Source organism: Arvicola amphibius, chromosome 4, assembly GCF_903992535.2.
Source record: "Arvicola amphibius chromosome 4, mArvAmp1.2, whole genome shotgun sequence".
NCBI classification, from domain to species: Eukaryota; Metazoa; Chordata; class Mammalia; order Rodentia; family Cricetidae; genus Arvicola; species Arvicola amphibius.
In genome coordinates this window covers 142785567-142798830 of record NC_052050.1, presented here as the reverse complement: position 1 = coordinate 142798830, position 13264 = coordinate 142785567, and the positions used below count along the sequence as shown (strand labels likewise).

Below are 13264 nucleotides of genomic sequence, written 5' to 3'. Positions count from 1 at the left end.
AAGTGACATCCCCTTTAGTCAATATTTCTAATGTTTTGCAACAAGTTGAACGAAGAAGGTGTATACCATGCCAAATGGGTAAATAAAAACTCCTCAAACAATGTTAAATAATGGCATTCTCGGCTTTGTATTCAAACTACAGGGCAGAAACTGACCAGCAGAACTCAAGTCTAGGAAGATTATTAGAAATTCTCAATTACATACCTTATGGGATTCCTGTATTATTTGAACTGAAATTCCAGTATTATATAAGGACTACGTTGGTTACTGATTGGCATGATGGTGTATGTTGATGCTTTGGGACTATTGTTCTAGGCAAGACATCCCAATGATACCTGTGCATTGAATCACAAAATCCATAACAATATGTACAGTTGCCTGGGTCTTCTTCCATAGCCTGATCCAGAAGATCTATTGGAGAAGACACTGCTCTGCATTTGTAAGTTTTACCCCCAAGAGGGTCCGTTTTGAAGAACATATGAGTCATAAAAAACAAGGGAAGATTTTTCTTCCCATTGCTTCCTTGTAAAATCTATCAATCTCTAAGCAACATCATCCAGAGAGCCTCCTGATGTTTTCCAAGAGATTAGTAACCATGATCACATCAAGATGCTCCTGTCAATATGTCCCTCAGCTCAACATCCCAGTTGCCTTGAAGCTTTTGCCCAGTGCAATTTAAAATTTGTTAAACCCTTAATGGCTCATTGGCTCAATGCAGGAAGCCTAAGGAGCTCAGATGTTGAAATAGAAGTGTTTACTGAGTATTATGAAAATGACAGTAAATTGTAAAGTCCCTTCGGATGATGGTTCTCACGCTCATAAACTCCATTCATCCATCAATGATTATTTAGCACATTAAGATGCCTCTATTACTTAAAAAAAAAATCTTAAAAAGAAGAAACATGGTAACAATTGTATTTAATTTGCCTATTCATTTATTGAGAATGAAGATGATTCTCATGTGCAATGTGCTATTTGCTAAGAAGTACTTACACATAAAAGTCAGAACTCTTCTCTCTGAGTCTAATAAAAAAGGTAAATTATTTTTAAAGTGTTTTTCCTGGTAGCAAATAAAACATCCAAGGAAGATCCTGAAGGCACCTCCACATACACATTTGATGCCACTACACTAGTTAAATTTCAATTTACATTTTAATGCACATTGGTCCCCAAGTCAAATGCAATATTTAATGACAAATCATGTCTTGGCTTGCATAAATAATTTTAAATAAATTAAAGAGCCTCTAACTTGCTACATAGGAAGAAATTAAAAATATATTACAAACACTCTTAGGGAACACATTAAATAAGTTGTATAATATGGGCTATAATGATATTCTGGCAATTTTTGCCTGAAGAATTATTTTATATACAAATGAGACTGTCATATGAAAAGGACACACTTTTTTTTTCTAAATCTCCAGGGAGAATCCCAAGATTATTATTAGAAAAGGATCTCAGAAGTCTTCAAAGGTCAAATGATTAAAAAGAAAGTGACAGAATATGACGTGGCTTTTCCATTATTAATATTCTCTATTCTCTGCTTCTGTCCTGCTTAGAAGAGCAGCATAGTAAAGGCTAACTTAGAACACTCATTCAATTAAATTCTTCAAAGATCAGAACACCTGGAGAGGATCAGGTATGCCAGTAGGCAGAAGATGATGGTCGAAGACTGTTCTCTGGACCAGCTAGTTTAAATAATTAGTACTCATGAGTACCATGAAATAGGCACCGATTCACATATGGGGAAACTGAGATCCAGGACAATGAGCTATGCTGTCTGCCTGTACAAACCAAAGATGAAGCAGAAAAGAAATTGACATGGAGCAGGGATGCTGAGTCTAGGCTCTTCTTTCCTGCTCGAATAAACACGCAGAACTGTAGACTGCATGAGTCAGAAAGGCAATGATGACACATGCAACAACAAGGTATTTGGAAGAATGATGTGTTATGGATACAGTTAAGGTGGTGGGGAATTAGAATAGGGGGTTTTGAACCATTTTTGATGAAGTTGATAAACAAAAACATGGAGTTTTAAGAGGCACAAGGCAACCAGGAATTAACTGAGGAAGAATGGAGACAGACACCGGAGGAGGATAGAGCAGAGTAACTATATTTGTAATAGTTTAAAGAATAGGTGGCATCTACTTTGGAGAAGGAAGGTAAGATGAGGGAGAAAAATGAAGCTCAGAAGAAAGAAACTGAGTGAGCCAGTGTTGCAATCTTCCGTGCTGTCTCTTGTACTCTCTTTGGATTGAGCACTATAGATATATACCTTGCCTTGACTAGGGTTGAATGCTCTGGTTGGCCTGATTCAGGCCACACAGGGAACAAAGACCTGGACTTATTCTGGGGCAAATGAATGCACACAGACTCCCTCATACTCCCATTCTCGGTTGATCTGCTATTAAAAGTCCTAAAATATAGGTTGGCTAATTTTAATTAACTAAATAACTATGGGAAAATATTTCCCAAGCCCCTCAACTGAAGATGGCTTATGAGGTGACCTCTTCTTGGTCGATGAGGACCCACATGGCATCCAGGAGTGGCCTCCCAAATCACCAGGATTGTGAAGGTGAAATGCATATCTTAAGGGAAGATTTCAGTTCTGAGGAAACATAAATGTCTCTGCAAGTAGCAGTTCGCTCTTACTCTTATTCCCCAAAGCATCAACATCTGCTATGAAGAATTCCTTCAATCCTTACATCAATCCCTCTTGTCCTATGTTCTTTATGGCACTCTAAAGAGAGTATTTGATTAAAACAACAATAGCAATGTCTGCATCTGTGTCCTGCTCCTCCCAGCTTGCTCCTAGAGGTAGAGTAATGGGAATGGGTGGGATAAGGACTCTTAAAGGGGGACAGGTTTTTGTATTTGTAAATCATGCTTAGATTATAAAGACATTGATGCTGAAATATGAGAGAGAAATCTTGGAATTCCCCAGACAAGTGGTTTTCTTCTTTCTTGTTTCCTCATCATTTTTCAACTATGCTTTTTTTTTAAAAAAATAAAAAAAAAAACATGGGTCAAAGAAATGCAGCTCTAAATCCCATTTCCATGTTTTAAGATATGCCAAGAAAAGATTTAACAGCAGGCTATAAAAATCCCTAAATGTCTTTAATGCCTTATTTTTGCAGACTGGCTGGAAAGTAGAATAAACAGTCATTGCTGAGCTCTCCCCGTGTACACCCCCTGAGCTTCTTCATGAATGGGGAGGAGGAGAGTTCATTTGTGTGGGCTTCTTATTCTCTGGAACATGTTCTCCTGGCATTGTTAAGACACTGAAGCCCTGAAAATTCATGCGGAATCTCTTAGGCAAACTGATGTGCTGATTGTTGTCTGGAGAAAATGATCAAGCATTTCAAATGATATTTTAAACACTAAATTGGCTGGAGATAGGAAGGTTCATCTTGCTTCTCTCTCATCTACATTCTGCAGAAGCCCAGGGCATCTCCAATGGCCTCATCAATTTATTTACCGCTTGTCCATATTCCTATGCTCCAAGGTCATGCCCAAAGGTACTTACAGGCTATGCGTACAGAAGCTTTCCTACTCTTGGATGTTCCCAGGTGGCTCCATGCCACACACTGGCACCAATAGTCCTCTGGCCCGTGGAAATCCTCCACCTGCTGCCTGGTGACATTGATGAACACTTCCCGGACCTTCAAGCCTGTTGCGGAGACAGAGAACATTAGGTAAGGCCACTGTATTGCTCAATCACAAAGTTAAGGTTAGTCAAACCTTTTCTTTTTAATTAAACAATTCTGTTTTTAATCAAGGCAAGGTTTTAATTACCGCGACAGTAATACATTACTGCTAATTAAATTCCATGAACTGAGTAGGCTGTAAAGTGCATACACAAAGTATTATCAGCCAACACGTGCCATGCAATAGAACAGCATTCCTCTTACATTAACCTGGTGCTCTCAGTCTCTGTACAAAACACATTATGAGAAATGTATTACCACAGGTAATGTCTAGAACTTAATCATCTCCACATACCAAGTCACAGGTCATTCTTAGAGGGGTTACAGGGTTTTGTAGCCAAGGAAGGGTCGCTGTAATAGTGTGGCTTGAAGGCAAAACACAGTGTGGTGAGAGATGGTATAAACAGGCCAAGATTCTGAGAAATGGCCCAAACGGTGGTATTAAAGGCTGAGGACAATGGAGTCGATGGGACTCAAGGCAAATGGAAAGGACTTATCAGAAGCAGACAAGTTGACAGACGTCTGACAACCCTGGCAAGGAAGCAAGGAAAATTCTCAGAGCAGTAGTAGTAGTGGGTATGGGGCAGATGTTGAAACAACAAGAAAGGTACACCTGCGAGCTGAGATAAAGCTGAAGACTTTTAATCTTTCAATGAGATTCTTACGGATTTTCATTTTCCTTCTAGTCATTAGAAATATGTTTGGTACTTCTAACTTGGGAGTAAAAGTATCTTCATGCTTCTGAGCAGGGACCACTGGGCCCCTTCTTTGGGAGGCTTATCCAATCTTCATGGAGTGTCAGAGATGAAGAGGATATTTCTTCTAGACAACTTAGTTAACATGAGTTAACTAAGGATGAACAAGAGGGCAATCTTTTGAGGTTGCATGCCCTTCTGTCCACAGACACTTTGCTGACGCTGGGCGTCATTATAGGAAGACTTAGTCAGAGCTTGAGTATGAAGGCCCAGCACCACAGGAAGCTCTGCATCTTCCCTCACTATACCTGCACATCACCGAAGTATGGAAGATGCTCTTCAAGCCCAGAGATGTAGACAATCCCACCCCCAAGACTTAGAGAGACGGTCATCTGTCTACATTCACGGCTTATAGATGGAGGAGATTGCGGTTGTCCCTGCTTCAGCCTTACAAACTAACACTGTGGCCTTTCAGCTATGTGACAAATCCACGTCTCATTCCAGCAGTGAAAAAAAGAAAACATGGTAAGGGCCAGGGCATAGAAATGGAAGCGTTGCTTAGCAAAGGGGAAAAGAGAGAACAGTGATGAAAAATAAAGCATATTGAGAACCAAAACAAACAAACAAAAACCCCCAACTGCTTCCTTAGAAATTGGCAGAGTGGGCACACCGACTGTTACAGGAAGTGGAGGAGTTGAGAGGTGTAAGGTCACAGAAGAGGGCTCGCTGACATCTTGTTCTTCATGTCACACAAATGGATAACCTGTTTTGAACATTAAGTAGAGAAGAAAGGATCGTACCAATGGCACCGATGAGAGATGGAGCAGTGGTAGTGTGCGATGGCCCTGCTTCCGGGACACTTACTGATACAGAATACATCACACTTTGTGAAACAGGCCCCTCACTGCTGGTGGGAATGTGAATTTGTGCAGCTAATATGGAAATTGGTATGCAGGTTTTGCAAAACACAGAACTGATATATGAACCAGCGAATACCATTCCTGGGTATATACACGAAGGAATTAAACTCAGCATGCAACAGAGACAGCTATACCTCGTGTTCACTGTGGCACTGCTCACTTATAATAGCTGTCATGAAATTAGCTCAGGGAACCGTCAACAGATGAATGGATAAATAACACGTGCTATATATTCACAATAGGTTATTACCTAGCCATTAAGAACAGAATTATGTTATTTATTTATAAGAGAATGGATGGAACCGGAGATCATCATATTAAACAAACTGCCAAACACAACAAAGACAAATAGCAAAGTAGGAGCGGGGCTATATTGGGCGAGGGATATAAACGGAAGAAGGGTGATGAGGGGGTGAAGGTGGGTGGATAGGGTCAAATGACACTATGTGCCTACAAAACAATGCCACAAAGCCCCATTATTTTGTACAAAACTATATCTAACATTTTTAAAGCAGCATGTGATAAGCTTGAAATGTAAACATGTGGTCCAGCCTCTCTTCCATTCTCCCATTCTTCATCTTGTGAGTCTCTTTAATCACCTCAGAATGGCTCAGAAGGGTCACACCTGCAAGTCCGAGAACATGGAGAGCATACATCCAGACCACCTGTTTGCTATCCCCTCAACCAAGGGCACCCCAAATCTGTGTGGTTAGAAATGCAGACATGGAAATGACTGTCAGGAAGGAAGAAATGTACAGAGCTAGCAAGAAACGGGCACAGCATGCCACACTCAGCCACACAGAGAAGCAAGCACCAGGGCAAACAGAAGGCAGAAGAGTACGGGAAACTGGACAAGACATTTCCTACTTTGGTTCCCATGAAAAGAAATTGATAAGGCAGAGTGGAGAAACCTTGGATTGACTAATTTGAGTAATGACAGTGGGTCCTGGTGACACAATGGTTACCTATCTTATCTCTAGCTGTTACATAGTCCTGGGGTTAGGACAGAGAACAGTGGCCTGGAGCACAGGAGCTGTATCAAGGATGTGCACAAAGTCTGCATTAGTTTGCAAACGCAGGCACAATCACCAGAGCGGTACCCATAGGATCAACAAGTCCTGCAACCTGTGTTACTATTACACACAGAGACACTTACAGGATTCTTTGGGGAGAACAAAGAGAAAAGCAGTCCTCATCACCACGGAGAGCAGACTTACGTTGCCCTACTATTTCTTTCGTTCTCTGCCAACTTCCATTCAATATTGAGAGGAAAAACCTTAAGTTGTGAATTCAACATCAGCACAGTTCAGCCACTGCTCCACTTTGTACCCTCTTTCAGGGGCCACAGAGCAAAGCAAACATAAATCAACTGCTCCTGAACACAGTGTAGTAGTCTCCCAATCAGCATCATCAAGGTGGCAGGTCGCAAATGACACACACACATACACACACACACACACACACACACACACACACACCCCACCCCACATACATACAAATGTATATGAATTGTCTTGATGAGTCCTCCTTCTAACATGAGGTTTTTGGTTGATCAGACCATTCCTTCTAACAGAATCTTTAAAAAAAAGTCATGATTTCTTTATATCTATGGTGTTTTCCCCATAATAACAAAATAATGGTACTTTAATACGGCCTCTTTCTCAAAAAGTAGAACATTCATTCTCAAATTTTCAGTTCTTTTATGATACACACACATATGTGCACATTTACACACACACACACACACACACACACACATATATCAACATACATGTATGCGAAGCTGCATCCACACTTGAGAAACGTCTCAGCAAAGCGTCTCTGTTTAAGGGAACTGCTCCTACCGTCTCCACCGAAGTTCACCCACCTGTGTTGCAAGCAGACACAGCTATCTACTTTATTTTATCCCCAGATATGGCAGCTCACAAGAGCCTAGGAAAGTTGCAGTAGTACAAAAGTTCTACGCTAATAAAAGATGGCATCCCACAAAGAAGACTAGCATTGTGCCTAATAACTTGCATAACTCTTAAGTATGGAAAAGTCCAATACTTTAAAGTTATTGTGCAAATTATGCCCATCAGCCTCCGCTATAGAGGAGAGTCTCACAGAATATAAACATATAACTACGGTACTGATATGCTAATAAGCTTTCCAAGCTCTGGGATGGCGGCTTAGTTGCAGATAGACTAATGCTGGTAGCAAATGAATAATCACTCTGCATGTTCTAAACATAACACAGCAGCACAGAACCTCATCATCTGTCAGCTTTATTTGTTTAAATGAGAAAAATGCTGACAGCAGTTCCCGCTCTAATCCCCTTATTTATCAGGTAGGAAAATACTAGTTACTTTTAACAGGTTTAATCCTGCTGCGAGACGCAAAGTTAGAGCATTTCAAACTAATTGAAGGTAGATGTTTCCGAATTCAAGGCAGAGAAATATACAAGTGAAGAGGGAGGGGGGAAACAGTGAAGAGGAAAGAATCACAATGATTTATATTTGGCAAAATTTCAATAAACAGGCAGGTCACACAGCCATACTGTAAGACCCAAACTTGGTGAGGAGAACATAAAGCACCTCGGAGTTGTACTTAACATTCAGAGCCATGCCAACGACAGCCTGGCGCCTACTAACAGCTGTCCTCCTGCCTTTTATCTACAGCTCATTATCACACTTGCACAAAGCTCATCACTAGCCTCCTGCCATGGTTATTGTTGCGGCCAGGGCTGGGATGCACCTGGTGATGGGCACTGGGGGAGGGATGCCAAGCAGTTCCCATGGGCTCGCCACCCTCGCAGCTTTCCCTCTCTCACTTGATGCTTTCTGGGGTAGGATGCTCAGCTTTTATTATACAGGCTAAGCACCTCCCAGAAGGAAGCCAGAATCCTTCTCTGTTCTTTAATATGTTTCCAGTTTTCCAAACCACATGCATCTGGTGACTGCCTAGTAACCTTGATTTGAGTGGTACCTTTTCTCCTTATGGGGAACTCTGGACCTGTTTTCTTGGGTCTTTTTAGCCACATTCCACATACTGTATGCTTTCTTTTCCAGATGGTGATATTTCACAAGTATATGGAATGACTAACCAGGTGAATGATTATTTTGCTTTCTGTAGGAAAAATTCCAAAGGTTCATAACAAAACAATTTCATGAGTAATAAGGCCTTGGCTCAGCTCTTAGAGAGAGGAGAGGACCCAGTTCTTCACTAAAGGCCATCTTTTGCCATCCATGAGCTTTCTCTTCTGATCCTCAAGCCCTTAGGGAACTCAGTTCTTCAGACAGACAATCTTTGCTCTGAGGTGGCCTCATTTCCTTCCTCCATATTCTGAGCAGTCAGAAAATCATCCACTCTCCTGGAAGAATTGTCTTCATCACTTACATAAGGCAACACTCTCTTTTTATCTCGTATGGGTCCAAGTTTGGAGTATCAAAATGTTCATGAGCCATAGAACGTTTCTATGTATTTTGAATAATCACTTATTCCCATTTTTAGTTATGATAATGGTGCTATGCCCATTCCCTTTGCCATTTTATTATTATATTACTATTTACTATTATAACAAGGCTTTGAAAATAATTTTGTTTTAAGCACCAAAGATGCTATAGAGTCAGTGACAGATATTGACTTGAAAAACAAACATATGGAATGCCTCATCCAAGTCTGTCCTTGTCACAGGTGCTGTGAGTATCATGGCAAGCAGCCTATAAAGACTGCTGCCATTAATGTGCTGCCAGGTGAAAGAAGATCAGACTTTTAAGCCATCCCGTCTATAATTCAATGTGGCATCTCCTATGACATGAGACATGCAGAATATTACCAGATCACATGTTGGGGAAGAAAAGGCTTCTTGAGGGTCTGAATACTCTGCTCCCTCAGTCTCCAAAGCGCAAGCGCCAAATATGCTCATTGTAAAGCTTAGTTTTTTGTTTTTTTTTTTTTGGTTTTTCGAGACAGGGTTTCTCTGTGGCTTTGGAGCCTGTCCTGGAACTAGCTCTTGTAGACCAGGCTGGTCTCGAACTCACAGAGATCCGCCTGCCTCTGCCTCCCGAGTGCTGGGATTAAAGGCGTGCGCCACCACCGCCCGGCTAAAGCTTAGTTTTTATGGCAGGACTCTACTGCTCACTAAGAATGCATGGTACCTCTTTGTATTTTAAATTACAAATCTCTTGGGAAATGTCATGAAAATGTAATTCCATATCTTGGGTGGACTTAGCTGTCTTCAGGAGAATTTGCTACTTAAAAATAATAAATTAAATATAGATAATTAAAAGGTAGAACCATATTTCATTTTACTGGCAGATGATTAATTAGTGCTAAATGTCTTTTGCCTCCTCAGCCTAGCAACAAGATTAAAATATAGTCTGACACACACACACACACACACACACACACACACACACACACACACGTGCACTTACACACCTCCGTCCTTTGAATGTGTATGTGCAGTATGCTTAATGAATACTCTTTAGTTTCCCCATGATAATAAGCACTTCACATGTTCTGTTGAAGTACCCCAAATTCAGACTTAAGTACAGAAACGAAGACTATACCTAGGCTCTTGTTTCTTCTACACCAGAGAGTAGAATCAATCAGCTCAGAGGTATCTGGCACAGGCAAGCAAATTAACTTGATAGTGTTGTTTGATAATAGCAAGAAGGAGAAACTTTCAGAGACAGAAATGGACTAGGTGGGGTCACTTAAAGGACTCCATCTCATACATGACTTACTTCTATGCCATATTACATTCTGACAAATACGATCATGATTCCAATGTCCTAGTCAATGATTTTCCTTTCCCACATCCATGTAAATCACTTCTTTGTAGCCTAAGTTCAGAACACATGTTATTTGATATGTGTTAGTCATGTCAATATGCAAAGAGTAAACTATTATCCAATGAAGTCAAATAATAAATAAATTAACCTTTTTTTTGATTTGTCAATGGGTGACAATAGATTTTTGAATCATCAGAGACTTGTTACATTTTTAAAATGTTTTAAAATACCAAATTTTCATTATTTTAAGCTAATTTTGCTATATATCAAGTACTAGGCTAAAGACAAGTCATATGTATTATGTTCTTTAACCTTCAAAGAAGTGATGATGAATGTATTTGTTACTCTGCTTAAACATCAAGAGAAACATGAAGAGTAGCCATGAGAGCTCTGAGGCTCACCGCCTAATGGAGATCTTTGTGAATGGAGAGCTACATTCCAAACACATCTGGGCGTCACCTAACATCCGCACCCACATTATTGACCATAAGGATATCTTCGCTGTTTGTTTCATGTTGCTTGAGATCTTTATAATTCAATCTTCATTTTTCTCAAAAAAATAAACTTAATGTTATGTGAACAGAAAAAACTGAAAAATTATCCAAAAATCATTGTTCAAGATTTTAGCTTCTAAAAGAAGGTAGAGATGGGATATTACAAGGTCAAGATGATCAAAGGCTACAGAACAAGCTTGGGCTACTAGGCTACATAGGGAGACCCTGTCCTAAGTAGTTTTTGGCCAGTGTCAGGAAGTAAGGGCCTGCTTCTAGCCCTGTCAAAGATAGATTGGAGGGAAATGGTGTCCAAACTTTGCTTTTGTAGGCAAGGTTAAACTAGACCCTGGAGACAAGTCCTTCAGAGTCTGCTACATGTTATGGATGGAATTAATAATGATTGTCTACAAACCTTTTAAGAATGTGTCAGTCTTCCCTGAGAAGCAATGGTGAACAAGATGAAGTAGAGTGGTGAGTAAGGGCGTTTCTATAAACCTGAGCTCTAAACCCACAGATGTCAGCAAAACACTCCGGAGATTGATTAGTTCTCTGTTCTGTTGGCTAAAACGTATGTTTCCCTAAGGTGCCTCGGTGATTTGTGACTCATTGGAGGCAACTGCACATTGATGGTTTTCCTGGAAGATACTATATTCAAATCCTCATCACCAGTGCAGTAAAGTTCTGAGATTCAAACTCAAAGATTTAATACACTTTTATTTCTACTCCTCGGCATTTTCTCAATGCAATCCATTAACTTTTTATCCCAAGAGAAAGGCTTCAGTTGTGCAAAAAGGAATAACATAGAGAGGAATGCCTGAAATGATATTCTTTAAAAAAAAAAGTTTGCCAAGTTGAGACTTTTTTCCAGACACACTAGAATACAAAGCAATCCACACAGTCAAGTTCGATGCCGCTAGGGCCAAAGAAGAAGCATAAAACATTATTAAAAAAAATTAGACGATAACAAAAAGTCCTTGTTTTTTTGCTGAGCAATAAAGAAATGATTTAACTTATTGATAGCAGACATTTCCTGCAAACAACATTATGTTGAAGATGATATGTGTTGCTTATTTGTTTGGGGTTTGAGGTGTGCGGCACATGTGCACCAGATATACTAAGACCCTTAATTCTTGTATTACTTGAATCTACCTCCCATTTCACAAGGCGTGATTCCTGGGTTGGGATTACTCCTTTTCGAAGCTTCCAGATGTTAACAGAAGCAAAACACAAGGAGGAGGAGTCCCATATTTCCAGATGAAATGAGGCAGAACAAATGAGCGAGGATCCCTGGGCTCGTGCAGAGAACCGAGAGTGTACATTACGGAGAGGTATAGCCATGTCTGGGAGAACACAGTAACTCATGTCAAACAAATGCTATTTTTTGCAGGAAAGAACTCCGGCTCAGGGTTCTCCGAGCTAAATTGCGTGAAAACACACAATCCTTTTTCTTCTTATTTGAACAGTTGATGACAGGTCCAAATTACCAGAAAGACCAAACGCAGTTTGCAGCTTTTAACAACCGAAAGGACGACTTATTGCTTCCAATTCAGAAACACAAAAGATGGGGTGACTCGCAGTGCTATCAGGTCCTATGCATTCCCATCATATTGTTGAAGAAATAAGGCCCATATGCCAAAAACGTGTATCAATTCTAGTAGTCAGGAACTGGGTAACTAACATGTTCAAAGATGGGTCAAGAGTGACTTCTTACATGGATTTAACAGAACATGGACCATTTCTGTTGTGCCTCTGGTCAAATGGTGTCTCTTGTCCTTGTCCTTTCAATACCGTTCAGTCTTGCTGAATTGTAAGGGATATTTTACAGATCTCATCAAAAGCCATTAAGTCTGTAAGGATAATCCAGTCGCAGCATCTCCTTCTTAATGGAGAACCCCGTGGAGATAGTGCGTCTTCTGCTTTTCAATACCTATGGCTATTTTGTTTCTAAGCTTAATTGTACTCACGTATTGATTTGGGATAAATATCTACAAGTTTCTTGCTGCTCTTCACACCATTCTAGTATTAATACAGAGCTAAGGAAACATAATCGCAGGATGTGGAAAATGACAATTTTCATTAACAACATGTGAAAAATATTTAAAGAGAGATAAGTATTTCCTATTGATTCAACCAAAATGACTTGGACAAAAAAAGGTTGTGCTTATTAAATTTCTTTCAAAGAAGCAACTGTTAAGATTTAAATTATTTTCCATTGGCATTTTAAGAAAACTAGTATGTATAATCTCTCCTAGTTTTGTCATTTATGAATTTTTGCTCTACAAGTTAACTTTGAAATATATGACTTTTGTGGGCTTAAAAAAAGAATGAGAGGAGTGACTAGCAATGCTAGGGAAGGGGTGAATAGTAACAAAACAGAATGTTGTGAAACTACGAAAGGGCACATATTAAACTGGCATGCAGTATTTCCCCAAAGCCTGCTAACTGGGAATAGGCTCTTGAGAAATATTCATCCAAGACAGGCAGTTTCTTCCTTCTCCTCTCATTGAATCCCAAAAGAATAGGAATGTGCTTCTGGTACTTATCTATTAGCCAGAATTTTGTATTTTTAGTTCCTCTGTCCCAAGTTAATTAGGTTAATTGCATAAAGATAATTACCCTTCCTCCTTCAGTTCCTCATTCATTTGTGTGTGTGTGTGTGTGTGTATGCAT

At 39.9% G+C, this 13264-nt stretch overlaps 1 protein-coding gene across 6 annotated transcripts in view; it reads right to left on the bottom strand.

Moving 5' to 3' along the window:
- The window catches only part of Unc5d (unc-5 netrin receptor D), a 511352-nt gene that overhangs the window by 201286 nt on the left and 296802 nt on the right, over positions 1-13264 (bottom strand). For all 6 annotated transcript variants that reach the window (XM_038327783.1, XM_038327784.1, XM_038327785.1 and 3 more), the window contains exon 3: positions 3527-3670. In XM_038327783.1, coding sequence (XP_038183711.1) covers positions 3527-3670 — 144 coding nt within the window. The remainder of the gene's footprint in view (positions 1-3526; positions 3671-13264) is intronic.